Source organism: Aspergillus costaricaensis (assembly GCF_003184835.1).
Source record: "Aspergillus costaricaensis CBS 115574 unplaced genomic scaffold BO79scaffold_20, whole genome shotgun sequence".
NCBI lineage: Eukaryota > Fungi > Ascomycota > Eurotiomycetes > Eurotiales > Aspergillaceae > Aspergillus > Aspergillus costaricensis.
Window position 1 is genome coordinate 188529 of NW_020291820.1, and position 26699 is coordinate 215227.

Here is a 26699-nt window from a genome sequence, read left to right on the forward strand (position 1 = left end):
CCCTCGTTAACAATTGAGACATGACAATAACAATAAGAGAAGAAAGAATACATTATATTAAAACAATCATGGCCTGATCATCATAATCATATGACGTGAGAGGACCCGAGCGCCCAGACCCGAACTTTGGATCTCGTCGCGACTCTTCCTTCTCGATGCCACCATCTCCCACCACACGCGGCATGATTCCCTCCTTCGCATTGCAGGCATGTCCTGCCCTCCACTAGCAACATCTTCTGTAATTCCCGGCGTCTTCAATGACAGCGACGACAGCAGCAGCACCTCAGACTACGGCTCCGATTTCTCCCCGGAAGAAGACGCGCTGCTGACCGACCTGCTCGCCAAGATCGCCCCGGATCGCCACGCGACTCCTCCCCCAGCAGAAGAAGAACAAGCAAACGCGGAACCTTCATCTCAGGTCGCACCTGTCGTTCGAGACATCGAAGACCAGTATGCGGATCCCTCAAGCAGCCGTGTACCTAAGGTCCTGGGGCGCGAGAAGCCTACATGGCCGCAGCGGAATTGGACGAATCGGCCGGGTGGCGGCAGCGCTGGCGCAAGATCAGCGGCGATTCCAGGCTACTACGGTCGTACCGCGTCTGGTTAGTAGTTGCCCTTTCTCTCTTATTCATGTTTACTGTTTTATTCGTGGTGAGGAGATTGGGACAGGGTGGTGGCTGACGGTGGAACTTCCCTCGAAGCGTTTAGTGGAGCATCCGAATTCGACAGAAGGGCGCGAAAGAGAACGTGAACGCGAGGCAGCTCGTCATCAGGAACGGATAGAGAGGGAGAATAACAACAGCAGCAGCAACAAAAATAATGAAAATACTGAGGTGGATACAAGGTCACCTGTGGAAAGGTTCCGACGGCCTCCGATGAAAGCCTTTTCAGTCACGGATCTGATCTCGCCGGCGTGGTGTGAGCTACAGTATTGGTATACGCTGACCAAGTTTGGGCGCAAGCCGAGGACAGCGGCGATGAAGCTGGGAAGTAAAATCCACAAGACGCTTGAGGATGAGATCTACACCACGGTGCCCGTGGATATCACTACTAAGGAGGATGCGCTGGCCTTGCGGATTTGGAATATCATCCAGGGTCTGCGCATGCTGCGGGAGTTTGGGATTACTCGGGAGTTGGAGGTCTGGGGATTGGTGGATGGTGAGCTGGTTACGGGCGTGATTGATCAGCTTTCTTATGATTGTCCTGATCCGGAGCTGGAGGCTACCGCTGCGACGTATTATGCTGATGTTGAGGCGTCGAGGGCTATCTTGCCTGAATATCAGATGTCGTTGTCGGATTACTTGCTCTCCCCGACGGGCGGCGGGAGGCTTCTGTCTGAGGTATATGGGCAGGATGATACACCCGCGAAGGCAGAGGGCTCCGATATGGACATGGACATGAACATGGCCAGCAGCAGCCAGGAAACCGATAACTTCCCCCACCAGCCACGGATCTACCTCACCGACGTCAAGACACGCGGCAGCGGCTCCGTCCCAACCGTCAAGAGCTCCTCATTCCGACCTACTCTCCTTCAACTCCAACTCTACTACCACATGCTCAACCGCCTCGTCCTCAGCGACGACGTAACCATCGACCTCCTCGCCTCGCGTTACAACCTGGACCCTAACCGCCCCTTCACCGACGCCTTCATCAACGAAGTCGGCGGTCTGAACGACCAATTCTTCGACGCCATGTCCTCCCAAGAATTCGACCCCGACTATATCCCCACCCCACAAGACGCCATCGAGCATCCCCAGCGTCACCTCCCCTCTTCCCAATCCCAACCCGAATCACACTCCTCTCAATCCTCCAGCGAAGACTCCACCACCATCCTCTCCACCCACAACACCCTCACCACTCTCTGGACCCTCATGAAGTCCCACCTCCGGCTCACCTTCCTCCCCTCCCCGCCAACAGCCTCCCCCTCCATCCCCTCCGAATTCCAACCCCGCAGTCTAGACCCCTACCCCACCATCCTCTCTCCAATACTTACGGCACGATATATCTCCTCGAAGCCGAGTGCGGATCTCCAATCGCCCCGGGTGCTCGGGAGTAGGTCGTTCCTGTTCGATCCGACGTCCATGTCGTCGTATGTGGCGGATCAGATGCATTGGTGGCGCGGGGAGAGGGACCCGCGCGGCGTGGAGGTTATGGAGGCGTGGAAGTGTCGGATTTGTGATTTCAAGGATGATTGTGAGTGGAGGAGGGAGAGGGAGTGGTTGTTTGCGAATAGGAGGATGGGGAGGAAGAGTAAGGTTGAGGGGGGCGTGGAGGTTGGTGTTTGATTAGTATATACTACTAGTACTATATGTGTGTGTGATTATTAGGGCTGTTGGTTGGTTGGTTGGTTGGCGTTATGAATTGGGGAATAGAAAAAAGAGGGATGGTGTTGGTGCTATGATATACTACTACGTATAACTACCTTATATAAACAGTCTTAGAGACAATGCTAATGAAGATTGAATAAATGTTCATATTCTCATGGATAGTAAGTATATCAAGGATATCGACAAGAACAAAAAACACAGACAGCAATCAACCTTCAAAGAGGATACTTCCTCACCTCATCCTCCAACTCAACCCTCAACCCCCTATCGATCTGTTCCCGATGCTTCCTATCCAAGAACTCCAACAACACATCCCCATACCTCTCCCTACCCTTATAAACCGCGACATCATCCCCCCAACTCCTCACCGCAGAAGCCAACCTGCCCGGAACATACTCTTCCTCCACAATCCGCGTAATGGGTTCAAAATACGTCCTTATCGTAAACACCACGCCTCCTGACTTCGGCAACCGTCGTAGACTCTGCCTCTCAGACCGAAACCAGTGATTCTCAATGGCCTTGTTCTTCTGCGCCGTGCTCCACGATACTTCCTCCGCGTCCTCGGACCCGATACTATGCGACCAGGGCAAGCTGTCATCGACCTGGATGAAGTAGTTGTTCCGGAGAACAGGGTCTTCTGGTTTCAAGCGCCGGAAGAAATTCATCATGCCCTTTTCGAGTTTCTCCGTGTATTGCGGGACGGAGCCCGAGGTGTGGATTTCGGAGAGTCGCATGCCGTATTTGTCGGAGAGGCGCCAGAATCCGGCGAGGAGGATGGCGCCCGCTAGGAGGTAGTATTCGCCGTCGGGTCGTTCGATCATGATGGCGATGTCGTCTTGGATGAGACGTGCGGCGATGGTCATGGGGTCTTCGGGGAGGGGGCGTTGGGTTATGTTGAAGGTTTCGTGCGTGATGAGGTTGGTTAGGCCGGTTGGGGTTCTTTGGAACATGGTTGGGTAGCGTTCGGGGAGGTAGGAGGTTAGCTCTTCGAGGAGCTCGATGGCTGCGTCCCATGCTTCCGGGGCGGTTTTGCAGCATTTGTCGCCGCGTTCTGCGATGCGACGGGCCTTGTCGGCGTGGTATTTGAGGTAGTGGTTGTCGAGTTCTAGTGAGATGGTTAGTATGTGAAGGTGTAAGTGGTGGGATTGGGGATGGGTCTCACCAATCCATTCGTCCCATTTCATGCTGCGCAGGCCCATCGTGACGAAGTACTTGCTGTGGATGGTCAGATTGATTGCTGGCTGTAGATGTGCACTTGGCGGATCACTTACGGTCCATATCGAAATGGTCGATAGGGAATGGGCTTGGTCGTGTGTACATCCCAGTCGGGATACGGTGATGCTGGCGGCCGTTTAAAATCCGATGGGATCCATTCTACATTACTGGCGTCAGTTACATGGACCTGTCTATGGGGGTTGCTGGAGGTAGCTCACCTCCCGGTTTCCTAGTGACTGCGACCGACTTCTTCTCGAGATCTGGGGTGGATGATCGGGGGACGTCTGGCTTGGATGTTGTCGTCCACCAGTGGAACGCTCGGGTGATGAGCCAAACGCCGATACTGGTTACCGCACTGATCAGGGCGATATCGTAGATGGGTGATTGGCCAAAATGAAGCGATTCGGGAAACATGATGACTGAGAATGGTTCACGGTGGTCGGAAACACGTCTGTGCTACCACCATGGTGGAGATAGTCCCGGGATGCCGGGGGATATGATATATGATATATACGACGAAGTTAAGAGAGAGGATGGAACCAGCTATGCAGATTATGCGCAAGGTGCAAGCGCACCAATGAAGAAGGGCGCTGGGTGGGTTGCCAGAAGGGTTAATGCGATGCGAGAATGAACTCCAGCCAGAAGCTGTGGGTTTGAGATAACAGCCAGCGGGATTGATTGACGCTGCATTACCTGCAAACCCTCTTATCACCCGAGGATATCTTTCCCCAATCCGGCAAGGCCACCACACCGCCAGCCAAGCTCATTCGAGCGTTGGCTTCAGCATGACTTCTCTTCTGCAGGCGCGCATCCACCTTACGAACAAGGGTAACCGGGGGAGATATCTATGTACAGTAGCTTGAACCCCACGTTTCCATAGCCAACCTATGCAGCGGTTATTGTGACGTCGCCGCGTCTCCGCAGCAGACAGTACTCGCCCCATTTCCGCCGAAGAGGCTCTGGGGTGATTGGCAAATCCGGAGTCCAGATCAACCGTCCCAGAAGGCCCGTCTGGGAAGCGTCCAGGAAGCTATGACACGCCAGCTGCTCCCACTGTGTGTCCTCGTGGATGTAATCTGGCTCCAGCTCGGTTGCCTTCCGGCTCGGGAACTCCGAGTCTACCAGGAAGGAACATTGCGAGAGGTCGGTCTAAGCAAAAGATAAGCATGCGAGAGAGAGAGAGGAAGGAAAGACCGAGAACTTACGTATTTTCCGAGATCTTCTTCATTGCGATCGTTCATGCCCGTGGGAATCCGCGACGTCCCTTCAAAGAGCGCAGAGAAGTCCGCAGCCTCGGGAAACTCACCCGGAAGCAGTCCTCGGAATTCGCTGCGAACAAACTTGGCCCGCAGGTCGCTGGGGAGGAAGAAAGACGAGGGAAACCGGTACCACTCCTTGCCAAAACACACCGTATCGCCTGGCTGGGCGACTCCGGGCTGTGCCAACGGTTCGAATACCTTCAGCGGAGCATTATAGGCGCTCATGATCCCGACAATCCGCAGGAGACCAGAATTGAGGGCCATTAGGATTATTGACATGATCACTGCCAGCTTGATCTTCGGTAACATACTCCCAGCTGACACATTGGGGTTACTGGAGCCAACGAACGACAGAATCATGTGGAAGGCGATGGACGCATTGAGTGCGAGGAATGGATATGCTGGGAACATGAACCGCTCTTCCTTATGCGGCTGAGCTGTGAAGATGGCGAACCACATGTAGAACGGGGTGATAAGTGTCACGGTTCTGAGCAAGGTCTGCACACTAGTCGCCTTGGGGCGGAAAAGCGCCTGAAGGGCAAGCAGCGGCGCAGCGGCCATAGCGAATGCAAACCAGATGTTGAAGTTGAGCAGCAAGTTCCGGATGTAGAAGGTCCAAGGCTCAACCCCGAAGATATCGGGACCTCTTCCCTCTCCGCCAAAAACGTTGTACGCAACGATGTTCCAGGGTACAATGACAAGTTTACGCAGGAAAGCGTAGTCTACAGCAATTTCAAGAGCCTGGGAGAGTTAGCTAAAACGCAAGATGGGGAGGCCATGCAGGAAGTCATACCAGAATTACAAGACACCTCATCGCGCCATCTAGAACGCTTAGGAACATTCCTCTGACGTTTGATGACAACAAGCCGATAACCACCTCCTCCAGTAGAAGAGGAAGCATGAGAGCCCCAGCAAACGGCCAGCCGACAATCGCCCCGAGCCCAAACCACATGATTCCCTGCGCCGTTTTCTGACCATCGCGCCAATCCAAGAACGCCGTCAGACCCAGCATCGACATATACATGGTGAAGCTAGATGGTAGGAAGGCGGTTGATGCATGGAACATGCCGGGGGTGAATGCGACGACCATGAGGAAGAGAAGGCCGATGCGGGGGCTCAAGGTGCGACAGATGGCGGAGTAGAGACGGGTCTCGCAAGCAGCGCACACCAGCGCAAGGAAGCATCTGATCGCATAGAACTCTGCAGACTTGCTGCTTAGAGCAAACGATCCAATTTTGCCCACCAGGGCATGTGTAGAGACATACAGCCAGCTTCGGATCGAGTACACCGGGGAGTACTCCCACGTCTGAAGCCCGTATCCATGGTTGAGATAATGCGTTGGTTCCCAGAAGTTAAAGACTTCATCACAATCCTGTATCGGCGCGTAGAGGGCTGAAATCACATTGGTGATAATGCAAAGGTAGAGTGCGATGTTCAATGGTAGGTAAAATGGCGGCGGCGGCGGCCTTTAGAATAGCACGACTTATTAGCAGTTGCGGATGGAAGATGCCAGCTGGAGGAATACTCATATACCGTTGTTTGGTGCGCGGAGTAGGCGCTGGCCCCTGCGGTCCAGAAGGGGCCTCGCCTGTCCTTCGAGCAGGTACCATTCTAGCTTCTAGGAATGATTCACAGATGATGAATCCTCCTTTTGTCGCACTTGTGCTTGACGCCGTCGAATTAACGCGGTCGGAACGAGAGTCCGGAATGAGTCCCGCGAGGCGGAAGAAGCGAGCAGCGCCGCTTATCGATAAGCGGCACCACGGCAACCCGCTTCTCCAGAACGAAAAAAAGTTCCCGTCGCAGTTTCATCACTCCTCCATTCCACCTTTTTCGCTTGTTTTTGGGGTGACCGTCCTTCGTGGTCTTTGGAGCTTTTAAGATGAGTGATAACCAGTTCCCTGCTCAGCCTCTGGGTTCTCCAGAAGTCCCCAATGAAGGTCCTCCTGTCAAGAGACCCTGCACCATCGATACGCCACCCATCGCCTTGACGCCAGCGGACGATGGAAGCGACTTCTACAATACACCCTTGGCTGTCGGGACACCTGCGGACAGTAGCGCTGTCAAGGACCAGGTTGATGGCGCTCAGAATCCGACCAGTGAGCCGGATGCCGCATCGCAAATCCATCCCCCCATTCCGGGTTTGAACCTGGTCAATGACAACGTCAATGATCTGCAGCAACCACAGACGACCACAAATGCGGTCAGCGAGCAGAGCGATGCTGTCTCTACCAACCAGTCTGCTCCCGAACAGGCTGAGCCCGAGAAGATGGAGGAAACTAAGGCGGAGCCCGCTACCGATGCTATGGATGTGGATGCGAATGAGAAGCAGGAGACCCAACAACCAGCGGAGGCACCTGCCACTAATGGTGCTGAAGCTGCCCAGGAAGAAGAAGAAGACGACGAGCACCCCGAGTGGGAAATCGATTCCTCTCCCTACGAATCCTCATCCGACGACTCCTCTACAGACTCTTCCGATGACAGCGATGACGACGAAGACTACCCCATCCTGAGCCCCGAAGAACAAGCACGGATATTGATGCAGGCCGAACTTGGCTCTGACGACGAAGGCGATGGGAAAGGCAAAACTGGCGGTCATCTGAGAACAGCGAACGAAATGCCCGAAGAAGCACCTCCCATCCCTGAGGTTACTATCACGCCCGAGATGAAAATTGTGCATCTGGGTCAGGTAGAGGCGATTGTCGAGAATACACTCCTCATTACTGCCAACACCAGCGGCGAATACCAAGTGCTGGAAGCCGGCTCGCTACTCTGTCTGGAGAACCGCAGTGTCGCCGGTGTAGTCTCCGAGACTCTCGGAAGGGTCGAGAACCCTCTGTATGCCGTTCGGTACCCGACCGCGGCCGCCATCACCGAGCGTGGCCTGTCCAAGGGCACACATGTCTACTATGTCGAGGAACACTCCACTTTCGTCTTCACTCAACCCCTCAAGGGCCTGAAGGGAAGCGATGCCTCCAACTTCCACGATGAAGAGATCGCCGAGGACGAAGTCGAATTCTCCGACGACGAAGCGGAGGCAGAGTACAAGCGCAAGCTCAAGCAGAAGCGCCAGGAAAAGAAGGACTCTCGGAACGAAAACGGCCCAGCAAGAGGCAGAAGGAACCCCCCAGGACCTTCCAAGCTCGGTCAAAGCGAACTGAACTACGACGATAACCCCGCTGACGACGGCTACACTCCGCTGGCCCGGCCGAAGAACCTGCACGAGATGATGCGCCAACAGGAAGCTCCCGTTGAAGCCGACGGCCACTCCGGCCCCAGCAGAAACAACTCCGGCTTCCGCGGTGGTGGCCGTGGCCGTGGCCGAGGATATGATCGTGGAGGTCGCGGTGGTGGTGGCCGCGGTGGTCGTCCCTCCCACGAGTCGGCTCCTCACCATCAAGATCGTCAACAATCATACTACCAGCCCCAAGCGCAGGCCTCTCATCAGTCTCAACCTCAACCTCAACCCCACGCCTACCCCCAAGCAGCGTACCCCACAAACCCGCAAGGCGCGTACGCTCTCCCTCAGCAGTTCCCTCCCTTCGGTGCCTTCCAGCCGCAACAACCCCAGGCGTACGGACAAGGTGCCATGCCAACAGCACCGTTCAATTTCCAGATGCCTTTCCAACAGGCCTATCAACAACCGAACCCGTACCAGCAGCTTCCTGGTAACGTGCACATCAACCCCTTGTTCCTGGCTGCCCTTCAGCAACAGCAACAACAGCAGCAGCAGCAACAAGTACCGGGACAACCCCAACCCCAACAACCGACGATGAACTTCGATCAAGTGAAAGCACAATTGGATCTTCTGCGGCAATTAAGTAACAACCAGAACCAGAACCAGGGACCTCCTCGTTCGTGATTTGTGATGATATGATTGATTAATCTATATATTGCTATATGCGTTCCTTTTTGGAAATGGATCCTGGCTATTATTCTCTTTTCTTTTGTTTAGTTATCCGGGTTCGGTTGCATTTTTGGAGCTACTAACTGGGCATCGTTTTTTGATTCGGTTCCGGATGGGTAATCAAAAAGTTTCATTTAATTCTGCACAATCGCTTCACGCTTCTTTAGAACTTCCAATATTATCATGGTCGAATGTACGGCGTATAGTGTACTGACATACGATACTAATGTCTCTGGATATAATGTGGGGGAAATATTTCTGGGTTTGTTTATGATACAGAAGAGTGAATTGTAATTAGAAAGCGTGATAATGCTATGCCATGCCATGTCATGTGTAATCGAGCTCACGACTCGTTCTGTTTGGCACTCTTCGCCAATACCCAGAAATTCTCCAGCTTCGCGCGGGCCAAGACATCCTTAGCTTGGGAATCCGTTTCACACACTCGCGCACCCAGCCATTTCCGGAACGCGCGGGTCTTGACCTGACCTTCCCAGACAAGTTCGCAGGTATTGTGACTAAGGTCTTTCAGTTCCCCGGTTTGCTCGTCTTCAGCTGCTAGCCAGGCGGCTTGGGCCTCGCGGTTGCCCTCGCGCACCGCGTTCGGGCCAGCGTTCTCGGTCCAGTCAATCCGGTTCATCATGAGCTTTCTGTAGTTGTTGATAGAGTGGGAGCCTCCCTCGACAATCACGAGGTTGAAGCGAGGGTGCATGACGCATACTCCCGTGAGAGCGTTCTGTTCGGCGTTCTTGCTAATTTTGAAGCGGTTTCGCCCGTTCGCGAGGCTGTCGATTCGATACACGGTCATTTGGATACCCTTCTCCGCATCGGCCTCCTGTTGCCGGGCAAGCTTCTCTCGACGTTCTTCTTTAGTAAGTTTGCGCTCCGCGTTCGCAGTCTCGTGTTTCTCACGACGTTCTGCGATTTCCCGGTTCACGCGTGCCTCCACGGCCGTGGGATCCTTGACGGCCTGTTCACCCAAGACTCGCATCAGGTTCGATTTCTTGACCTTTGGTGGAGGTGCTGGCTCGAGACCCAGTCGGATCTTCGCTTGTTGTTCCTTCAGATCTGCCATGCGGCGCTGGCGACGGATCTTGGCCTGTTCCTTTGGCGTGAGATACATAGGCTTCTGTGCTGGTAGTAGCTTTTCCTGCGGAGGATCGAGAAGAACTGGGTGTTGTACGTATTGCGTGATGATCGAGTCAGGCGTGTCGATTTTGAGATTTTGTTCATTTTCAATGCCAGAATAATCCTCGCCGTTCACCAGACCTTCGTCCCACCATTCAATTGCGGGAGGGGCTGGCACGAGGAAAGCCTTCTCAACGTCCAAGTCTTCATCGATACCCGCCTGCCGTGCTCTTTCCGCAATCCGCTTCTTCATAGCTTCCAACTGAGCCTGCCGACGGAGAGCGGCGGCCTGCTGAATGTATTTGCCCTTCTGGTTGAAAATGAGCTGTCGCGTTTGTCGGGGCTTCGCTACTGTTGCTTTTGGACCAAGGTTTGGATCAAAGTATGGGTTGTTCTTGATTTCCTCTATAGACGGCCCCGATAGATCAAGTCCGGCTCGATCTGGCCTCCCCGCGGTAGCTGGCGATTCTGTACGTCGGCTCTTGTTTTGAGAAGTCTGCCGTCCTTTCGCACCCCGGAACTCGAGTGTATCGGAGAGCAAAGCGGGGTGAAGACCAACATCCAGACCACCTCGAGCTCGCGATGAGCCATCGTCTTCATCTTCGAATGGAGGAGGTTGAGGCGTCGGCGTAGGGGCGGGTCGTTGCGGAGGAGCAGCGTTGGCGCGACTGGTCGCTGCTGCCACTCTAGCTTTCATTTGTTCCAATCTCGACATGGCTGGACTGGCAGCAGGAGGCGTAGGGCTGGCACTTGATGCAGCCGGCGTAGGCGATGGCGATATACCCTTTGCCGCTTGAAGTCTGGCACGCACCGCTTCTGCTTTTGCTCTTGCTTCGGCCACCATTTTTTCAATATCAACCTTGCCCGCGGCAGGTGCGCCTTGGGCTGGCATGGGGGATCCATGATTGGAACGAGGTCTTTTCTGAGTGTTGTTGTCTTGGTCCTCGGGGTGAGGCCGCTTCAGCATGTTGCCTGATATGTCCGCCATGATCGGAGAGACAAATGAATGCTCCACTCACCCACGGAGATCAGCAGAGCGACCGACAGACTAGCGATGGGATCTGAGTGAGAGAGTCGAAGAAAGGCAGCTCAATAAGCAAGATCTGGGGCCGGTCGCGAAAAGACGTCAACAATCGAGACAAGGAAAGGAACTCAAATCACGGGGCGCTGCAAGTGCCAACGTGGGTCCGCCGGCGGTGTCGCACGGCAGAAAAAAAGTTGGGTGAAACTTTTCGCATCGTCGAGACCGACGAACCCGCCTTTTCTGCTTCCCAGGCCTTTAACCCCCCACGAGTCCCAGAATTTGCACCGCCAGCGTCGTTTGTCGCTCAAGCGGCTGCCAGGGGAATCATGACTACTTTCGCTCGGCCTGTGGCCTCCTCCATTGCGGGGATTGAGTTTGGTGTCTACAATGATCAAGACATCAAGGCCATCTCGGTAAAGCGAATCCATAATACTCCGACATTGGATTCTTTCAACAACCCCGTTCCCGGTGGTCTCTATGATCCGGCTATGGGTGCATGGGGTGACCATGTGTAAGGTTCCCCTTTCTTTGCTGTCGAATTCCTTGTGATCGCGTACTATGCGTATGCGAATCGTAGCTAACAGTCTTCAGTTGCACGACATGCCGCCAAACCTCATGGTCTTGTACTGGCCATCCCGGACACATCGAACTCCCAGTCCATGTGTACAATGTCACGCATTTCGACCAGCTGTACCGCTTGCTCAAGGGCCAGTGTGTCTACTGCCACCGTTTCCAGATGAGCCGAACCAACATCAGTTCCTACAGCTGCAAATTGCGCCTGCTGCACTATGGCTTGGTTGATGAGGTAGCTGTTATCGATACGATTGGCGGCAAGGGTTCCGACAAGAAGAAGACGAACAAGGATGGTGAAGGGTCTAGCAGCGAGGAAGAGGACGACGATGACATTATCGCCCGCAGAAATGCTTTTGTCAAGAAATCTATCCGCCAAGCGCAAGCCGATGGAAGGCTACGGGGTCTCATGTCTGGCTCGAAGAACCCGCTCGCTGCGGAGCAGAGACGAGCACTTGTTAGAGAATTCTTCAAAGACATTGGTGCTGCGAAGAAGTGCGCCAGCTGCAGCGGGTACGTTCCTGAATTCTCTACGCGCAAACTTTTGCAAGGCCTCGTCACTGATCCAGGCGCATAGACTCTCCCCGTCGTACCGTAAAGATCGGTCCTCGAAAATCTTCCGAAAGGCTTTGCCCGAGAAGTCTAGACTCATCATGACGCAAGCTGGATTCCAAATACCGAATTCCTTGGTCCTTCTCCAGCAGGCCAAGAACCTTACCTCCAAGGACAAGGCGGCGCTTGCTAACGGAGTGTCTGACAATGTTAGCACCACTTCCGAAACACATGGTGCAGAGGAAGAGGTTGCGCGTGGAAATGCAATTGTGGCCCAGGCTGAGAGCAGGAAACAGGCCGTTGGGGAGACCCAGCAGTTCATGCCCTCTCCCGAAGTCCACGCTGCGATGACGCTGCTTTTCGAGAAAGAGCAGGAAATCTTAAGCCTGGTTTATAACTCCCGACCTTTGCCGAAGAAGGAGTCCCGGGTTAGTGCAGATATGTTCTTCATCAAGAACATCATGGTGCCACCGAACAAGTTCCGTCCCGCGGCACCGCAAGGGCCCGGTCAGATCATGGAGGCTCAGCAGAACCAGTCATTCACAGCGATCTTGAAGAACTGCGACATCATCAACCAGATCAGCAAGGAGAGACAGAGCGCAGGCGCCGACTCTACTACGCGCGTGCGGGATTACCGTGATCTCCTTCACTCGATCGTCACCCTCCAGGATACCGTCAACATGCTAATCGACCGTGACCGTGGTAACCTCAGCGGACCCGCCGCCGCCGCCGCTCCGATGGGCATCAAGCAGTACCTCGAAAAGAAGGAGGGTCTATTCCGGAAGAACATGATGGGAAAGCGTGTCAACTTTGCTGCTCGAAGTGTTATCTCTCCCGACCCTAACATTGAGACCAACGAAATTGGTGTCCCTATGGTGTTCGCGAAGAAGTTGACCTACCCCGAGCCGGTGACGAACCATAACTTCTGGGAGATGAAGCAGGCAGTCATCAATGGTCCTGACAAATATCCTGGTGCTTCGGCTATTGAGAACGAATTTGGCCAAGTCACCAACCTCAGGTTCAAGAGCCTGGATGAGCGGACGGCGTTGGCAAACCAGCTGCTCGCCCCGTCAAATTGGCGCATGAAAGGATCGCGTAACAAGAAGGTTTACCGTCATCTCACCACCGGTGATATCGTCTTGATGAACCGTCAGCCTACACTCCACAAGCCATCCATCATGGGTCACAAAGCTCGTGTGCTTCCCAACGAAAGAACTATTCGCATGCACTACGCCAACTGCAATACCTACAACGCAGATTTCGATGGTGATGAGATGAACATGCATTTCCCTCAGAACGAGCTCGCTCGTTCGGAGGCTATGATGCTTGCGGATGCAGACCATCAGTACCTTGTCGCAACATCCGGAAAACCCCTGAGAGGTCTGATTCAGGATCACATCTCCATGGGAACCTGGTTCACCTGCCGTGACAGCTTCTTCGATGAGGAAGAATACTACCAGCTGTTGTACAGCTGCTTGAGGCCCGAGAACTCCCACACGATTACTGATCGGATCCAGACTGTGGGCCCCACGGTGATCCGGCCTAAACGTCTCTGGACCGGTAAGCAGATTATCTCGACCATCCTGAAGAATATCATGCCTCACGACAGGGCTGGTCTCAACTTGAAGAGCAAGTCTTCAACCCCTGGAGACCGTTGGGGCGAGGGTAACGAGGAAGGAGAAGTTATCTTTAAGGATGGAGAGATGCTTTGTGGTATTCTCGACAAGAAGCAGATTGGTCCCACAGCTGGTGGTTTGATCGATGCTATCCATGAAATCTATGGACATACCATTGCTGGTCGGCTGATCAGTATTCTCGGTCGTCTTCTGACGAGATACCTGAACATGCGTGCCTTTACTTGCGGTATCGACGATCTTCGACTGACCCCGGAGGGCGACCGCGTTCGTAAAGAAAAGATCAGCGAAGCTGCTGCCATTGGTCGGGAGGTTGCACTGAAGTATGTCACCCTCGACCAGACTACTGTGCCCGACCAAGATGCCGAGCTGCGGCGACGTATGGAGGAGGTTCTCCGAGACGATGAGAAGCAGGGCGGCCTTGATAGTGTTTCGAACGCTCGCACCGCGAAGCTCTCGACCGAGATCACCAAGGCCTGTCTTCCGAAGGGTCTGGTTAAGCCCTTCCCGTGGAACCAGATGCAGTCTATGACAATCTCCGGAGCTAAGGGTTCGAGCGTCAATGCCAACCTGATTTCCTGCAACCTGGGTCAACAGGTTTTGGAAGGTCGCCGTGTACCCGTCATGGTTAGCGGTAAGACTCTGCCATCTTTCAGAGCATTTGACACGAATCCTATGGCTGGTGGTTATGTCTGTGGTCGTTTCTTGACTGGTATCAAGCCCCAGGAATACTACTTCCACGCCATGGCTGGTCGTGAAGGTTTGATTGATACTGCTGTCAAGACCTCTAGATCCGGATACTTGCAGCGTTGTTTGATCAAGGGTATGGAAGGCTTGAAGGCAGAGTACGACAGCTCTGTTCGTGAAGCCACTGATGGCTCGATCGTCCAGTTCTTGTATGGTGAGGATGGTCTGGATATCACCAAACAGGTCCACCTGAAGGACTTTGATTTCCTGGCATCGAACTACGTGTCTATCATGTCTCAGGTCAACCTGACCAGCGACTTCCACAACTTGGAGAAGGAGGAGGTCGCGAACTGGCATAAGGATGCCATGAAGAAGGTGCGCAAGACAGGAAAGGTCGAAGCCATGGACCCTGTTCTTTCTCTCTACCACCCCGGAGGTAACTTGGGAAGTATCTCGGAGAATTTCTCGCAAGCTCTCAAGAAGGTAAGACTATCTGAAACCCCAAAACGAGACGAAGTACTGTGACTGACAATCCTGTTTCCAGTACGAGGATGCCAACCCGGACAAGCTTCTTAAGGACAAGAAGAAGGACGTGAACGGTATCATCAGCAAGAAGGCATTCAACACTCTCATGAACATGAAGTACATGAAGTCTGTCGTCGAGCCTGGTGAGGCCATCGGTATCGTTGCCGGTCAGTCTATTGGTGAACCGTCCACCCAGATGACCTTGAACACCTTCCACTTGGCTGGTCACTCGGCGAAGAACGTGACGCTGGGTATTCCCCGTCTGCGTGAAATCGTTATGACCGCTAGTGCCCATATCATGACCCCTACGATGACCTTGATCTTGAACGACGAGCTGTCTAAGGAGCACTCCGAAAGATTTGCTAAGGCTATCAGCAAGCTCAGCATCGCGGAGGTTGTCGACAAGGTCCAAGTCAGAGAGCGCGTCTCCTCAGGCAGTGTCAAGGCTAAGGTTTACGACATTGATATCACTTTCTTCCCTGCTGACGAGTACACCGCCGAATACGCCATCACGACGAAGGATGTGCAGAACACACTGCAGAAGAAGCTCATTCCTAAGCTTGTCAGACTCACTAAGGCTGAACTCAAGAAGCGTGTCGATGAGAAGACCCTGAAGAAGTACTCCACTGCTCAGCCTGAGATTGGTGCTTCCGTTGGCACCGTACAGGACGGACCCCGCGGCGCCGATGCCGACGCAGAGCCGGCTGACGACGACGTTGAAGACGACGAGGACGACGCCAAGCGTGCTCGGGGCACTCAGAACCGGTCCAACCAGGTCTCTTACGAAGGCCCCGAGGACGAGGAGGTGGACATGGTCCGACAGCAGGATGCTGAAGAAGACGATGACGACGAGGAGGAGGGTAACGCCGGCGAAAAGCGTGATGTCGAGATGGACGATGCTTCCGATGAAGAGTCGGAGGGCGAGACAAAGGACACCAAGCTGCGCGAAGAAGATATCAAGAACCAATACCAGGAAGTCACGCAGTTCAAGTTCAACCCTCGCGACGGAGGATCCTGCACTATCCAGCTGCAGTACGACATCGACACTCCCAAGCTCCTGCTTCTGCCCCTGGTGGAGGATGCTTGCCGCAGCGCAGTCATCCAGTCCATCCCTGGCCTTGGCAACTGCACATTCGTCGAAGCCGACCCTATTAAGGGTGAACCTGCCCACGTCATCACCGATGGTGTCAACCTGCTTGCCATGCGCGACTACCAAGACATCATCAAGCCTCACTCCCTCTACACCAACTCCATCCACGACATGCTCAACCTCTACGGTGTCGAAGCCGCCCGTGCCTCGATCGTCAAGGAAATGTCGGACGTTTTCCAGGGTCACAGTATCTCCGTCGATAACCGTCATTTGAACCTGATCGGTGATGTGATGACCCAATCTGGTGGCTTCCGCCCCTTCAACCGTAACGGTCTTGTCAAGGACGGCTCATCCCCTCTGGCCAAGATGAGTTTCGAAACCACCGTCGGATACCTCAAGGAGGCCGTCGTTGAGAGAGACTTTGATAACCTCAAGAGTCCCAGTGCCAGAATCGTCGTTGGTCGCACCGGAACCGTCGGTACCGGTGCCTTCGATGTCCTTGCTCCTGTGGCGTAAATATAATGGGCGTGTTGCATCTCCATCAGTTTTTCATATCTTTTGTATATGTGCAAAATCATTAGTTTCTGTATTTCTATTTCTCTATCTTTTTCCTTTTCTTTCCTATTGTTCTTGTCTGACGTGTCCAACGATCTCTGCAGTTGTCTTTCAGCGGGAATAAGAAAAAAGTTGAAGTTTTCTTACGCAGATCGCATCCTCTATCTACCTTTATTTCAATAGCACAGGCAATCAATAAAAAGAACTTTGAATACTAAGGAAGTAACATTATTATCTCATATTTTTTGGGTGATCGAAGCACGCCTTGTATATATAGTACACTGTGATGACCCAATTGAACACCAGACTTGAAACCGTGGTATCATGCATGCAGGTTGTGCCAGGACTGCTGAGGGGATGAAAGGAAAGCAGAAACAAAAACAAATGCAACCGATCGAATGAATGTATTGACACAAAAAAAGCCATTAATAAGTTCAGCTTCACTGCGCATCCAGCATCATCAAATCTTCATTATCAATGTCATCGTCGAACTCATCTGCATCACCTGCACCGTTACGCACTCCATTGTGGGGAGCAGCCGCGGCACCGCCATAAGCAAGATTTTGTGGTACTTCTCGCTGAGCACGTTCCTCCTCCAACTTCTGCTTTTCTCGGTGTCTTTCTATATCAGCCAAGCTCCACGTCGAAATCCCTTCTTGATCCCTAGCCTTGAACGGCTGGGCCATCGTCCGCAAAAAGTTCTTGGCGGTAGCCGCCGCCATATCAGTACTGAGATTGGTTTCGCTTTCCAGCATGGCCTGATTGATCCATTTGGGAAGCTGGTTGCGCTTTTTCTGGAAGCGACGATCAGCGAGCACCATGACTCCGTAGTCGTCCTTTCCGCGTAGGACGCGACCCAAGCATTGAGCGGCGTGACGCATGGCGTCGAAGGAGAGGAAGTCGTTCTCGCGGATGCGGTAATTTTCGCGCAGGAACTCAAGACGGGCTTTCAGGATGCGGGACTCGGTGTACTGGAAGGGAACGCCGATGTTGATGACGGCGCGGCCGTAGTGGTGGTCGAAATCGATTCCTTCGGAGACTTTGCCTCGCGCGACGCAGAGAAGGAGGGCGCCTCGGCCGTTGCAGCAAGCTGTTCGGTAGGTTTCGAGGGCGAGGGATGATTCTTGTGCGTCGGGCGTCTCGACGAGGATCAGTTTGTAGTTCCAGATTGAGTCAAGAATGCCCATGCCCTGCCACATGCTGATGATGGATTCCATGTACAAGTAAGAGGGGAAGAAGACGACGACGCCGTCGGGGGTGATCCGGGAGAATTCCAAGACGAGATTGCCATAGTTTCGGACGACTCCGGGATCGTTGCGGATTTGGAAGGATGAGGATATCTGCGCCTGATCGGATCCGCGGGTTACGACCATGGGTAAGAAAGATCGACGAGCAAGTGTCATGCTGTAGGACTCCTGCATTACAGCATTGAATCCTAGCATCTTGGGGTACATCTCAAGAGGAGATAGCGTTCCTGAAGTGATAATGACGGAGCTGAATCGGTCGAACACCGGCTTGATGGCAATGGCAGCATCTAAGCAGGTGAAATGTAATACCGGGTTAGGAACGGTTGCTGCTTCTGATTCAAAAGGTTCCAAGATCAGGAGGAATCCTTTTTCGTAGGTGGCGACTAGAGTCGCGAATGTTGCTACCTCCTGGAGCGGTTGGTAGTCTTCTATGTTGATAAGCTCCAGAGTTCGCACGAGCGAGGTTAGTCGTTCAGCGCAGAAGCGAAGGGGCTTCCGCTCGATATAGGTCAGATCCTTCACGTGTGTTAGGAAGGAAGGAGGCGTTTCGGATATGGTATGCATGACTTTCATTCGGGTTTTGAGGTATTCGATGAATCTTTTAAGGAAGGATACGAAATGCTCCGCTCGTCGTATATTTCCCGGCACGGCTTCCTTGAGCAAATCATCCGGAAGGACAGGGTTTGAAATGAACTGATCCTCCTCCCTAGCTTGTTCGGCTGCTTGTAGGCCTTCAACGAGTTTCGAGTACTCATTCTGGAGCTTTTCTGCATCCGAAGTCTTCATCTCATTGATCTTCCGTTCCAGATTGTTCGCGCCTCTCGTCGCTTTCCGTAACGAATCCTCCGTAATGTCAATGCTTAGCGATTCAATACAGACATTGTCGATATTATGAGCCTCGTCGAAAACCACGATACAATCCTTAGAAAGCTCTCGCGATACCCTCTCGGCGATCTTGGGGTCCAGCAGGTAGTGGTAAGAGTAGATAATGACGTTGCAAAAGGGCATCTAGACAGTTCTTGAGTAAGCTTGGAATAGCTACAGCCATTTAAAGGTGTCATACCATGCGTCGGGCTGAGAAGTAAGGACATTGTTTATGCTCTTCTCCGTATCTGAGTAGATCATCGAGGGTGAAGACACCGGGAGGAACAAGTTTGTGCGGCTCGAGCAGATCGAGGTTCTGTAGAGAAGTTATAAAACGGCCCTGACCCAGATCGCAAGCTCCATACCTCATGATATACGCAAAGCTCAACGTCCTCACCCCGCTCTTTCTTCTCCTTAACGAAGCCTGCAGTTAAGCTCCGGCACCTTGCATCGACGACCGCGCCACTCTTTTCCCGCTTGACAGACGGATGCAGACACAAATTTTTTCGACTCGTCAGACCCAGCGCGCGGAAATCTTCGGTATGCCCAAGTTCCTTAGCCCGGAACTTCATCAGCGCCTTCAGTTCGGCCAAGGCCTTCTCGATCTCGGACATTGTTCGAGAACAGTAGATGAGCTTTCGGTGCTCCGGATAGTGTTGTTGGTAGGCGACAATCAGCGAGAGAAGAGATACAGTCTTTCCAGTCCCGGAGGGCATCTCCAGGACACAATGACCCCCGGCATCGAGGGTCTTTTTGAGATCGCACATGTAGGCATATTGTTCGGGATAGATACGAGGATACGGGAAGAGGACGGGGAGATCACTAGAAGATGGGGAGAGTCAGTTGTGACAGCTCTCGGATGAAGATGAGAGATACTTAGAGGGTAGTACATACTCGATAAAGAATTTCATGGTGAGAGAAGAGCGTGATGCTCGAGAGAAGATGAGGATCGCCTTTTGGGCGCCTTCGGAGGATCTTCTAGACCGCGTCGACTTTTGCCCAATCGGGAATCGATGACACCAGATCACGTGCATTGCCCGATAGAGACGCCGATAATGTAATCACGCCGCTTTTAACGGCGGGGAGCTTCGATTATCAATTATCGATATCAAAGCAAGAATCTGCAGGATCTCCGGGGAATTGTGGGATGAAAGACCCTTGAACAGGTAGCTTGGGTCGGTTAACTAGAAGATAAACTCGGCCAGGCTCACTTAAGCCTCTCTTCTATGGTTGTGACCTGCTCTACTTCCATGCTATATACGCGCATTCCCTCATTTTCTTTACATCCCGCTTCCCCCACTCTACTATGAGCAAGAAGTTCAAGTCTCAGGCTTCAAGCAGCCGAGCTGCTGCCGGCACTTTCGGCGGCTTTGGTGGATTTTCCGGCGCATTTTCTAGCCAAGGAAATGAACCATCTACACTTACATATGTGGCTGAACCGCCGGACCTTTCCCGCATATCGGAGGCACAATTAGCGATTGCGTTCAAGAACTTTCTGAAGAAAGATGAAGTCACCAGAACGAGAGCTCTGGATGATCTGCGGGACCATGTATCGAGCGTCGAGAGTCGCAGCGGAACGCTTGATGACGGGTTCCTAGAAGCTTGGGTAGGTCAACCTTCGCACTACGCGCCCCGGAATAGCAAGTTGATCATAGTTCGGAACATCGGCAGATTAAAATCTATCCCCGTGCTTCCATAGATCTGTCCCGCAGGGTGAGACAGACCGCTCATTCTACTCAAGGGTCGATTGCCAGTCTGGTGGGAAAGCGAATTGCTCGCTTCCTGCCCAAGGTGATTGGCGCGTGGCTGGCGGGGATCTATGACAATGATAGACCTGTCCATCAGTCTGCTTTGGAGTCTTTCACCCGCGTCTTTTCAACCGATGAGAAGAGAAGCGGCGTGTGGAAGGTCTACCAGAGCGCTATCCTAGAATTTGTGGATGATGTCATCCTGCAGCAGACTGCTCTGACATTGAGCGATGAGCGAACGGTCAAGCCTGACGATGCAGAAGCAAAGTATGCGCGTGTAGCTGGCACTGCGCTTTTGTTATTCAACCGAGTTCTAGGTAAGCGGAAAGCCATAATGTTTCTAACATCGTTAAACTAAAGCATATGCAGGACACTCGACCCATGAAGATCTGCAGAAGGATCTGCCGACCATCGAAACTCTCTTATGCAGCAAATCTCTATGGGCACTTTCTTATCACGACGACCCTTTTGTGCGCAAATCGCTCTACATTCTTACTCGATCAGCTGTGTCTAAAGAGCCTGAGGAGCTCGATTGGAAGCTCATCAGTGCTGCCTTGATTGGCAAGGCTTTGCACAGTCCCCAACTTGGCTCCGCATCAGAGCTTTCCGAAACGATTCTGCGGGTAACGTCTGCAAGACCGCAACTATGGACAGAGGACTATTCTGGGAAGTCATCTCCTTCCAAGAGACTTCTTCAATACATACAGAAAGGTTCACAAAGCGGCACAAGCTCCTTCTGGCCAAATCTTTGCCAATTACTCCAGACTATTCCTTTCGAAACACTGGCCAAGATTGACTCGCAATCTACATCCAATTCTCTTGGACTGTCTAGTGCGGTTGCACTAACAGAGTCGTTCCAGGAAGGACTCACTTCTAGGGATGAACCTCGGCAGAATCGTGCGGTTGGTTGGAAGGCCTACATTGACACTTCGATGTGGCTTGCGCATCGGCTTTTTGAGGAGGATAGGGAGAAATTCTTGCAGGACAGGCTTGCTCCGTTGATATTGCAATATGTCGAGCCTGAAAAAGATCGTCTTCAATGGACTCTTCCCCCTTCGTCAGCGGAATCTATCTGCACTGATTGTCTCGTCGCAGTGACAGCGAAAGGCTACAAAGCGGTGGTCGAGCAGCTGTGGACAAAGTTGGCCGATGGTCTACTCGAGGCCGTAAAGCTGTCATCACCAGAGCAGTCCAAGGACTTCAAGTCCTCACAGGACGCAGTATGTGTGGAGGCTGAGCGTCTGTTCTCCTTGGAAGCCTTGTTGCTTTCGCGTTTGCATGATACTGCCCATGAGACAAGCATTCTGGATGTATTCAAGAATACAGGCCTAAAGTTACTCGATAATTGCCTGGAGGTGTTGCGCTCCAGAAATGGTAAGCCTTATGGAGCGGCTGCGGTCGTGGAAGAAATAGTACGCAAAGTCCCGCAAATCGCGCAAGGCTCGCAGTCGTTGTTGAACTTTGTTCAAGAGGATGCGCCTGAGCTCTTGGCATCGCCATCCGCTGATCGATTGGTATCCATTATCATGTCTTGCCGATCTTGGGAAGGGTTCGGACCTAGCTTCGAGAAGGTCGTCGAGCGTGTGGCACAGTCAGATCCAGAGTCTTCAAATATACATGCTGTTCAGAAGCTTCTTTCCACTCTTGATTTCCAGGAGCTAGGCGACAAGAGTGGACTGGTTTCTTTGGTCATGAGGGCCCTAGACCAAGCCTGCAAAGGCAGCGACCTTCACTGGTCTATTGTTATTGCCGTGCTACAGAACCATACCTCTCATGGGCAATTGACGGACTCGATTTTCCTGTCTATTGTGGATGCCCTCTCTGAAGAGAGCAAGGTATTTGACACTCTGCATGGACTTTCTCGCATCTCCAGCTCGGTCCCCAGTGCTGTCAGAAACTTTCAGAGCGGAGACCACGGCTCAAAGTTGTCTGGTAAACTGCTGTTCCTCACCGAGTCGTCGGATGAAGAAATAGCCAGTCTCGCGGAGTCGCTGTCCAAGACCGTGAAAGACTCAGTCGTCAGTGAGACAAGCGCCAAATCGAGCTTTGAGATCCTGCAGCACCAGTTCGACAATGTGAACCAAATGTCACTTTCGTAAGTCGTGACCCAACGAGAAGAGAGAAAAGAAGCTAACGGTAACAGCATCGAGTCCATGTTGAGCATCGCAGAAGAGCTGCTACAGAATGTCCCTTCCACGGACATCGGAAGAGTAGCGAAGGACATCCTGCCGTCTCGTCAATCTTGGGATAATTCCCTTGGGCCTTTTCTCGAGCTCCCTCCGCGGCTATCGGCGGCCGTCACCAGCCCGCTCGCCGGTACCGTGCATCTCGTTGATCGCAGTGTGTCAAACGCATTCCGGGAACGCTACGCACGTATTCCGCGCGATTCCAACAATTGCTCGTCGGCGTTCCGGTTGGCCTTTTACACCATCAAGATCCTGTCTTCATTCGATATTGTCGAACATCTGGACACCGAGGAGCTTGAGACTCTGTTCTACAATGTACCCCTAACAGTGCAGCTTATTGATGACGACTTGAGCGTCCAAAATTGCAATGGAATAACCGGCATCTCACACCCCGAGCAGCGCGAGGAGTACATGGAAATAGTCAGCGATGGTCGAAAAGCCGTGAATGGCTGGGCTCAGTCGCAAAAACTGAATGCCGGTAAAGGACAGTCAGTCGGTTCTTTGCTTTCTACATTCTGGACAAGCCAGATCGAGAAGCTGGACTCCCTTTCGCCGTTAGACTACCAAATTGGGCTGGCGTTTGTGAAGATCATGGAAGCTGTGGATTCGTCAAACAAGAGTCGGTCGTCAGAAGAGGTCACGCAACTTTGCAGGGAGATGCGAAAGGCGAACGCCATTCGGTCGGCCTCTTGGGTGGCCGTGCTACGAAGTGCCATGCTCTCCAACCCCGCCGGCACACGACTGTGTAACGAGTTTGTGGCGGATTCCACGGGGTTGAAGCCAACCGAAGAGAGCAAAGATGGTTTGTCGAGGCCCCTTTACCCAGTAAATCTACTTGCTAATATAGACTAGGTCTTCGCAAGCTGGTCCTTCTGAATCTCCTGTTATCTGGAGAAGAAGAGGTTGCAGCCTCCATTCCTACACAGCGCTTGGTGTTCCTAATCAAACATCTCAGTCAATGCCTTCAGTCTGAGGGCACTTCTCTGAGCATCAAGGCCGAGATCTTCCAAGTCCTGGCAGTGATGCTTCCTAACCTACAGGAAATCTACGGCTCCCACTGGGAGGAATGTATGGATATTCTTATTACCACATGGCAAGAGACTGGTGGTAGCGACGAAGCCATCCCTACTCTGCTATCGTCATTCAGACTCTTTTCTCGTCTTCAGTCAATCGCAGGCGACGAGGAGAGTAACGATGATGTGAAGGATGCGTGGTCTGATCGGAAGAATGCACTCTTCAATAGCTTGGCATCAACGCTCCAGAAATTCGGTAAGTGTTGGATACACGGTTATCAGGTACATGCTGACTGGGCAGATTCGTCCACCACCTTCCACCAACCCCGAGATGTGGCTGTTGATCTGTTGTGTCGCTTCCTCAATGTTATCCCAGTTGATCACCTGGAGGACGCGACCAAGTTCTTCCCGCTCATCACATCGCAGAGCCCCGCGGTGCAACGCGCTGCCTACACCGTCCTCCATCGGTACATCCCCAGCGTGCAAGAGCAAGTGTCATTTGACGTGGCACTGTCGAAGACGACTGTCGGACTGCCTGACGAGTTGATGTCTCTGTTGCTCGAAGCACCGACCATGGAAGGGGTCAACGCCGCCTATGGCGACGACAGGATGTGGGCCGAACTACGGTCGTACCTGCTAAGCTGGAAAGTGGTTTTCGACCACTTCGTAAATGCGGTATGTATTGATGCCTTGCTGTAGGACTGGTTTGCTGACCAGTACAGTCTCTCACTGTACAAGAAAACTACGTGGCTAGTATCAAGGACAACGAAAGTCTCAGCCCACTTTTGGAGTTCATGTTCGACTTCCTCCAGCGATCGGGCGGAAAGATGGTGGATGCATCTAAGTTTGACATCCGCTCCTTTGAGCTCGATCAGTCCGAGAGCGCTGAGAAGGAGATCCAATGGCTTCTTGTGCACTTGTATTTCCTGTGCTTGAGGCACCTGGCCAACATGACCAAGAGTTGGTGGCTCGATACGAAGAAGCGCATCAAGGGGCCGGTGGAATCCTGGACCGAGAAATTCGTAAGCTGCCTGAATGTCTGGCTTGCCCTATTGTAAACTAACATTGCATTAGATCTCACCTCTGGTTATCGAGGACTCGCTGCGGGGAGTCACTGAATGGACAGCCACCCAGGATCCGAACGAAGAGCGGGCGCTGAACGTGAAGATCTCACCCAAGACTGCGGAGATCATTGCCAGCATCCCGGTGGATGAAGAGTCGCCACCAGTGGCATTGTCTTTGTCCCTTCCTCCGGCTTATCCACTGCAGCCAGCGTTGGTTGTGAGTCGAAGCCGTGTGCTCGTGGACGAGAAGAAGTGGCGCAGCTGGTTGCTGACCATCCAAGGGGTGATCATGTTTGCCAACGGCAACCTGGTGGACGGACTGCTGGCGTTCCGTAAGAACGTGCAGGGAGCGCTCAAGGGACAGAGCGAATGCGCGATCTGCTACTCGGTCATTTCGACGGACATGCAGACACCGAACAAGCGGTGCGCCACGTGCAAGAACACCTTCCACTCTGTGTGTCTGTTCCGCTGGTTCAAGAGCAGCAACCAGAGCACGTGCCCGCTGTGCCGGAACAATTTTGTTTATGTATAGGGGGTTGGTAGTAGAGATGTACATAGAGAGTATAATGAGAGTGTCATTACGATGCTACATTATTCGATGACTATCAGTATCTGTCACATCCGCATGTCCTTGCCCGGACTGGAAAGGGACAAAGTAACAGCGATACTCCAGAAGAGTCAGTAACGAAATCATCAATAAGTTACATGGGTTCGTAGTTTCCTCAGTAGGATCCTCTCTTAGAAGACAATTTGCGAACAACTCAGTCTTCCCTCCCCTCCCCTCCACTCCACTCCACCTCTTTTTAGTATGCACCAGTTGAACACCACAGCTATCAACAATGAAATCAAATGAGATCACAACTCCCCATGCTCTCCAGCATCCAGAGGTCGAGTAGGATCACCCTTGCATTCCACCTCATCAAACCTAAACTTCATTGGCCCATCACCCTCTGCATTCCAGATGGCATAATGAGGCGAAACAAAAACAATATCCAAACCATTATACTCTCCCTCATTGTTGCCCCGAATACTAACAAACCCCTTGTCGCCATCATCCCCATCGACCTTTGCAGCTTTAAACTGGAAGGGGAGTAGCGGATCCCCATACACGTCGCTGTCGATGCTAGTAGGCCAGAGATCCGATCCTTGGTGCTGATAAGCACTAATCACTAGCGGACCCCAGTTTTCTGAGAGCCATCTGAGATAGAAAAACCCGCCATCGGTCACATTGCCGTCGGGGGATGGACAGTCGTCTTTGTAGTCTTCGCACACTTGGAATGTTCTTGGAGGAGTATCATGCTCGATAAGAAGCGGTTCCCAGAACTGGCCGCGTCCACCGCCGGATTGTTGGACAGAGCCGCGGTCAATGTGTATCAGATTGTAGCATTTCTTGTATGTGATTGGTAGAGTGGCGGGTTCAAGGGCTTGGTTGGCCTCTTTATTGGAGTCAAATGAAGCCCGGAATGGCTCAAACATGTTTGGGGGCAGGAGAAAGGCCCCTGCAGAGATGGCCAGGAGGAGAGTTTGAAGAAGAAGAAGAAGCTTCATGGTTTATAAGACTTTTGTAATATATCTTGAGTGGTCGTAGAAAGGATCGAGATCGGAGAACTTTCCCTCAATCTAATGGTGAATCAAACTATAACAGATCAATATAGATATATATATGTCGAGGAAAGATGGTTTCAATGAAGCAGTCATGATCTAACTCATCTCCAGGCGAACCATAGACTATGGATGCGAGAAACACTGGTTCTACTAAAGCAATCTTCGCATAATCGATATTGTGTATGATAGCAGTGCTACACCGCCGTCTTCGTCGATGATTACGCACAATGGCTTTGATAAATGCCTTGAGCCAATGTGTCTCATAACGATGAATCATTCATTCATTTATGGTCAATGGGTTGAGCCAACAGTAAGTTCAAGCAATGTCGAACCCGTTTTCGGAAGCCAGCAGATGACGATGAGGATGATGATGGATGGGAAATGATGAAGAATAGGAAATCAAAAGTATCTCGTTGTTCAGCTCACACTTTCGCTCCTAAAATATCTGTCAGTATAATCAAATAATAGCATCCGTTGAGTAACTTGTTCTCATAGTAAATAT

The 26699-nt window shown here is 52.4% G+C and overlaps 9 protein-coding genes across 9 annotated transcripts; 4 read left to right on the forward strand and 5 right to left on the reverse strand.

The window, feature by feature from the left end:
* Positions 1-169: 169 nt before the first annotated feature.
* Positions 170-2395, forward strand: BO79DRAFT_288290 (exonuclease V). Its single transcript, XM_025688664.1, has 2 exons — positions 170-602; positions 709-2395. The coding sequence occupies exons 1-2, from the start codon at positions 209-211 to the stop codon at positions 2283-2285; spliced, it is 1971 nt and encodes a 656-aa protein (XP_025538395.1). The 5' UTR covers positions 170-208; the 3' UTR covers positions 2286-2395.
* Positions 2396-2411: 16 nt separating this feature from the next.
* On the reverse strand, positions 2412-4191 carry BO79DRAFT_268624 (heme-dependent oxidative N-demethylase family protein). Its single transcript, XM_025687129.1, has 4 exons — positions 3761-4191; positions 3599-3701; positions 3490-3542; positions 2412-3432 (listed from the first exon to the last, which is right to left on the reverse strand). Exons 1-4 carry the CDS (start codon positions 3954-3956, stop codon positions 2543-2545), a joined length of 1242 nt encoding a protein of 413 aa, XP_025538396.1. The 5' UTR covers positions 3957-4191; the 3' UTR covers positions 2412-2542.
* On the reverse strand, positions 4079-6466 carry BO79DRAFT_209653 (dolichyl-P-Man:Man(6)GlcNAc(2)-PP-dolichol alpha-1,2-mannosyltransferase). The gene is made up of 4 exons (XM_025682641.1): positions 6335-6466; positions 5595-6267; positions 4748-5542; positions 4079-4691 (listed from the first exon to the last, which is right to left on the reverse strand). Exons 1-4 carry the CDS (start codon positions 6409-6411, stop codon positions 4428-4430), a joined length of 1809 nt encoding a protein of 602 aa, XP_025538397.1. The 5' UTR covers positions 6412-6466; the 3' UTR covers positions 4079-4427.
* Positions 6467-6629: 163 nt separating this feature from the next.
* On the forward strand, positions 6630-8663 carry BO79DRAFT_246113 (RNA-binding snoRNP assembly protein NAF1; the record flags this gene model as incomplete). Its single annotated transcript, XM_025685528.1, has 1 exon — positions 6630-8663. The coding sequence occupies exon 1, from the start codon at positions 6684-6686 to the stop codon at positions 8661-8663; it is 1980 nt and encodes a 659-aa protein (XP_025538398.1). The 5' UTR covers positions 6630-6683.
* A 311-nt stretch (positions 8664-8974) lies between these two features.
* BO79DRAFT_209654 (U4/U6-U5 snRNP complex subunit PRP3) lies at positions 8975-10949 on the reverse strand. The gene has a single exon (XM_025682642.1). The coding sequence runs from the start codon at positions 10819-10821 to the stop codon at positions 9052-9054; it is 1770 nt and encodes a 589-aa protein (XP_025538399.1). The 5' UTR covers positions 10822-10949; the 3' UTR covers positions 8975-9051.
* A 172-nt stretch (positions 10950-11121) lies between these two features.
* BO79DRAFT_288295 (DNA-directed RNA polymerase I core subunit RPA190) lies at positions 11122-16689 on the forward strand. The gene is made up of 4 exons (XM_025688665.1): positions 11122-11368; positions 11449-11940; positions 12005-14783; positions 14845-16689. The coding sequence occupies exons 1-4, from the start codon at positions 11184-11186 to the stop codon at positions 16429-16431; spliced, it is 5043 nt and encodes a 1680-aa protein (XP_025538400.1). The 5' UTR covers positions 11122-11183; the 3' UTR covers positions 16432-16689.
* Positions 16690-16710: 21 nt separating this feature from the next.
* Positions 16711-19498, reverse strand: BO79DRAFT_246116 (TFIIH/NER complex ATP-dependent 5'-3' DNA helicase subunit RAD3). The gene is made up of 4 exons (XM_025685529.1): positions 19476-19498; positions 18947-19403; positions 18781-18897; positions 16711-18725 (listed from the first exon to the last, which is right to left on the reverse strand). The coding sequence occupies exons 1-4, from the start codon at positions 19490-19492 to the stop codon at positions 16911-16913; spliced, it is 2406 nt and encodes an 801-aa protein (XP_025538401.1). The 5' UTR covers positions 19493-19498; the 3' UTR covers positions 16711-16910.
* Positions 19499-19887: 389 nt separating this feature from the next.
* On the forward strand, positions 19888-25161 carry BO79DRAFT_288297 (ubiquitin-protein ligase RKR1; the record flags this gene model as incomplete). The annotated part of the gene is made up of 8 exons (XM_025688666.1): positions 19888-20187; positions 20253-20646; positions 20699-22424; positions 22473-23317; positions 23368-23784; positions 23830-24203; positions 24251-24550; positions 24603-25161. The coding sequence occupies 8 exons, from the start codon at positions 19888-19890 to the stop codon at positions 25122-25124; spliced, it is 4878 nt and encodes a 1625-aa protein (XP_025538402.1). The 3' UTR covers positions 25125-25161.
* A 237-nt stretch (positions 25162-25398) lies between these two features.
* Positions 25399-26205, reverse strand: BO79DRAFT_268645 (uncharacterized protein). The gene has a single exon (XM_025687130.1). It carries the CDS (start codon positions 26138-26140, stop codon positions 25448-25450), a length of 693 nt encoding a protein of 230 aa, XP_025538403.1. The 5' UTR covers positions 26141-26205; the 3' UTR covers positions 25399-25447.
* Between the last annotated feature and the right edge of the window lie 494 nt (positions 26206-26699).

Excerpts from the sequence above, each read along its gene's own strand:
- BO79DRAFT_288290 (XM_025688664.1), top strand. The coding sequence starts at position 209 with ATGTCCTGCCCTCCACTAGCAACATCTTCTGTAATTCCCGGCGTCTTC. Across the intron at positions 603-708 it reads CTACGGTCGTACCGCGTCTG|TGGAGCATCCGAATTCGACA; the intron begins GTTAGTAGTTGC and ends CGAAGCGTTTAG.
- BO79DRAFT_268624 (XM_025687129.1), bottom strand. The coding sequence starts at position 3,956 with ATGTTTCCCGAATCGCTTCATTTTGGCCAATCACCCATCTACGATATC. Across the intron at positions 3,702-3,760 it reads AGTCACTAGGAAACCGGGAG|AATGGATCCCATCGGATTTT; the intron begins GTGAGCTACCTC and ends CCAGTAATGTAG. Across the intron at positions 3,433-3,489 it reads GAAATGGGACGAATGGATTG|AACTCGACAACCACTACCTC; the intron begins GTGAGACCCATC and ends CCATCTCACTAG.
- BO79DRAFT_209653 (XM_025682641.1), bottom strand. The coding sequence starts at position 6,411 with ATGGTACCTGCTCGAAGGACAGGCGAGGCCCCTTCTGGACCGCAGGGG. Across the intron at positions 6,268-6,334 it reads ACTCCGCGCACCAAACAACG|GCCGCCGCCGCCGCCATTTT; the intron begins GTATATGAGTAT and ends GCTATTCTAAAG. Across the intron at positions 4,692-4,747 it reads AAGAAGATCTCGGAAAATAC|ACCGACCTCTCGCAATGTTC; the intron begins GTAAGTTCTCGG and ends TCTTTTGCTTAG.
- BO79DRAFT_209654 (XM_025682642.1), bottom strand. The coding sequence starts at position 10,821 with ATGGCGGACATATCAGGCAACATGCTGAAGCGGCCTCACCCCGAGGAC.
- BO79DRAFT_288295 (XM_025688665.1), top strand. The coding sequence starts at position 11,184 with ATGACTACTTTCGCTCGGCCTGTGGCCTCCTCCATTGCGGGGATTGAG. Across the intron at positions 11,941-12,004 it reads AAGTGCGCCAGCTGCAGCGG|ACTCTCCCCGTCGTACCGTA; the intron begins GTACGTTCCTGA and ends CCAGGCGCATAG. Across the intron at positions 14,784-14,844 it reads TCTCGCAAGCTCTCAAGAAG|TACGAGGATGCCAACCCGGA; the intron begins GTAAGACTATCT and ends TCCTGTTTCCAG.
- BO79DRAFT_246116 (XM_025685529.1), bottom strand. Across the intron at positions 18,898-18,946 it reads AGCTTTGCGTATATCATGAG|AACCTCGATCTGCTCGAGCC; the intron begins GTATGGAGCTTG and ends ACTTCTCTACAG. Across the intron at positions 18,726-18,780 it reads ACTTCTCAGCCCGACGCATG|ATGCCCTTTTGCAACGTCAT; the intron begins GTATGACACCTT and ends AGAACTGTCTAG.
- BO79DRAFT_268645 (XM_025687130.1), bottom strand. The coding sequence starts at position 26,140 with ATGAAGCTTCTTCTTCTTCTTCAAACTCTCCTCCTGGCCATCTCTGCA.